This window comes from Saccostrea cucullata, unplaced genomic scaffold (assembly GCF_032062105.1).
Source record: "Saccostrea cucullata isolate Sc308-1 unplaced genomic scaffold, CSIRO_AGI_Scuc_v1 ctg5857, whole genome shotgun sequence".
Classification (NCBI taxonomy): Eukaryota; Metazoa; Mollusca; class Bivalvia; order Ostreida; family Ostreidae; genus Saccostrea; species Saccostrea cuccullata.
In genome coordinates this window covers 1-2,739 of record NW_026929199.1, presented here as the reverse complement: position 1 = coordinate 2,739, position 2,739 = coordinate 1, and the positions used below count along the sequence as shown (strand labels likewise).

The 2,739-nt window shown below is 37.9% G+C and overlaps 1 protein-coding gene across 1 annotated transcript; it reads left to right on the top strand.

The window, feature by feature from the left end:
- Positions 1 to 630: 630 nt before the first annotated feature.
- LOC134280061 (macrophage receptor MARCO-like) lies at positions 631 to 1,914 on the top strand. The gene is made up of 2 exons (XM_062762500.1): positions 631 to 790; positions 1,369 to 1,914. Exons 1-2 carry the CDS (start codon positions 631 to 633, stop codon positions 1,824 to 1,826), a joined length of 618 nt encoding a protein of 205 aa, XP_062618484.1. The 3' UTR covers positions 1,827 to 1,914.
- Positions 1,915 to 2,739: the final 825 nt, after the last annotated feature.

Here is a 2,739-nt window from a genome sequence, read left to right as displayed (position 1 = left end):
ATGATGCATTCCGATGTATTTACATGTTTTACTTTCTTGCAGGCATGGACCACAACCGACATTGAGGAGTTGGGTCTTGCATACTTCAGATGTTAGGAAAACATAAAATGTACGGACTGACACGAATACAAATGAGTCATTTAATACTAATTATAAATATTATGGGGCATATATGGTGCATTGTAATGCATATTGAGTAACATAAGTAAAATTAATTCTCCCATCCGTGAAGTTTGTTCCGACATTATCGTGTACGATACCGGATTGTCTCCGCCGTAATTTATTGTAACTTTTTCTCAATGAAATTTAGATACACTGAACTTTTACGCCGTCATCATGACTGCTAAAGTTACGTAATAGGTCAGTATAAATGTAATACATTAACTTCAGAACAAATGACAAATTAACCCTACCAACATACCAGTGTCGAGATCCCTGAGTTCAATTTCACAAAGTAAGGTATAGTTCGACTTTGTATCAATTCTTAACACCAATAACAAATGTTAATAATATTACTTGATAATTGAATTAATTATTATATCTTTACATACAGTTAACATAGGGAAAACTTTGGTTTATCGTATTTTTAATCTCCCGCATTGTTTTTCAAACACGTGTTCTATTTTTAGTATGGATTTGAAGCTGGTTCTCCTGTTGACCGTGTGCGTGTGTGCGGTACCAGAAGTGAAGGGCTGGAGATACACGTCGTATTATACCTTAGTGGCACGTTACAACTACCTATACAAGGAACTACACAATCTGAAACATATCATTGTTTCTCTTACCAAAGGTGAGTACTAGGCGTCGTTAACGCGAACCACAGTCCAGGCAACAGAACATCAAATGGAATAGCAATGAGTAGAAGTCAAATAAAGATTTTGAAATCTATATGTTGTAATGAACCACTTTTGAAAAATCAACGTCATTAATAACCAACAAAGATGGTTGTAAGCTTATGTAGAGGCACAAAGAAGGTCAAAGATTGACACACGCAACAGGAAATGTTTCTTCAAAAATCTTCTTCTGAAGAAATTAAAGGGGCTACAATTACTGAAAGAAAATTAACATACTAGTATCCTGTAGTAAAAATTCAATTTGATTCAAAACATGGACGCTGTATGGGGCTAGAGTTGGGTCAAATTTTGATAAAAGGGTACAAAGTGGGAAAAAAACTCATAAAAACTCACAATTAGAAACTAATGTCTGTATACTCATTCAAGTTTCTTCAAATCATGAACTTTGGAGCTTTCAATTATCTGCATTTGTTAGAAAAGTCTTATGGACCTTTTTGTATTAAAACTTAATATTAGTTGTCAATAAATCTATTCTCGCCTTTGCCTTTCATAAATGACATATTTTCCTTTAAAGGGACAAAAGGTGAACCAGGCCCTTCAGGTCCAAAGGGATCTGATGGCGTAAATGGCGATAAGGGTGATACTGGAGCCACTGGAGCACAAGGCGCCAAAGGAGACCAAGGAATAAAAGGCGATAAAGGTGAAATAGGCGCAGTTGGAGCCGCTGGATCCATTGGAGCTACAGGAGCCCAAGGCGTACAAGGCGCTAAGGGAGAGGTTGGATCGAAAGGTGACATCGGCGCAACTGGAACAACTGGTGCTAAGGGCGAACCAGGCGTCGGTCAGAAAGGAGACACTGGCGCCGCCGGAGCTAAAGGTAACCAGGGCGCCGCCGGCGCAGCAGGAGCTGCGGGTGCTAAAGGAGACAAGGGCGAAGTAGGCGCACACGGAGCACAGGGAGTACAAGGAGTGCAAGGTATTCAGGGCGTCCACGGAGAGAAGGGGGAGAAGGGGCAGAAAGGAGAACCTTAAATATTCTCACTTCCTGTTGCATGTCACGTGTTTCCGTTATTTCGCCATGTCACATCAATATACATCAAACTAAAATTAGTAGGAGACAGGAGACCATCAATGAACTTTCCCCATGCAAGCTTTTGCAACTTGTTAGAAATTAAATTGTTGTTATTTACAGTTTGTGTATATATACATATTTTTCTCTTTAATAAACTTAATCAATATACAATTTCATATCAAGTTGTTTCTTGAAGTATATTATAGTCTGTCCCACGGTACCAAGGACCTCACTTTTCGCTTCATATCTCAAAATGTATAAATACCTTGGCCTCCAACCTACGTCCGATCAACAGATCATTTTTTTTCCAAACTTCCCCCGTTTATCCGAACCCTCGAGGTCAACCAGTGTATACACACGGCGGCAAATTCAAAGTCTACGGGGATTTAACATTGTAAACTCGTCCATTAACGTCACGAACAAGGGGCGGGAAACCAGTTTATCGAGGGAGTAGTCGTTCTTTCCCAATGAAATTTACAAAAAAAATTGGAAAAATCGGAGAAAATAATTCAACATGTTTTAATTAAAAATATAAGTATCTTATCGTATTCAAATATATTTTAACGGATATTATCACGAACAATGGGAAAGTAAACAGTGGTAAACCGAATCAATGCTGTACAAGTGGAAACGCACACCTCTATAGGCTATCTATAGAACGGATGTCAAGAAGATGCAAGAGATGTTCACAGCTTACCCTCTACCAAATGTAAGTTTTTCTGACTGCTTTATAAATATATTAAAAAGAAATGTAATCAGTTATAACATTATTTGAAAATACAATGATCGTAAATGTAAAAGAAAGAATAAATTTTAGGTTATTCCCGGCAGTCAAATACAGGTGCTTGGAAGAAAAAAAAAACATAAATGAAC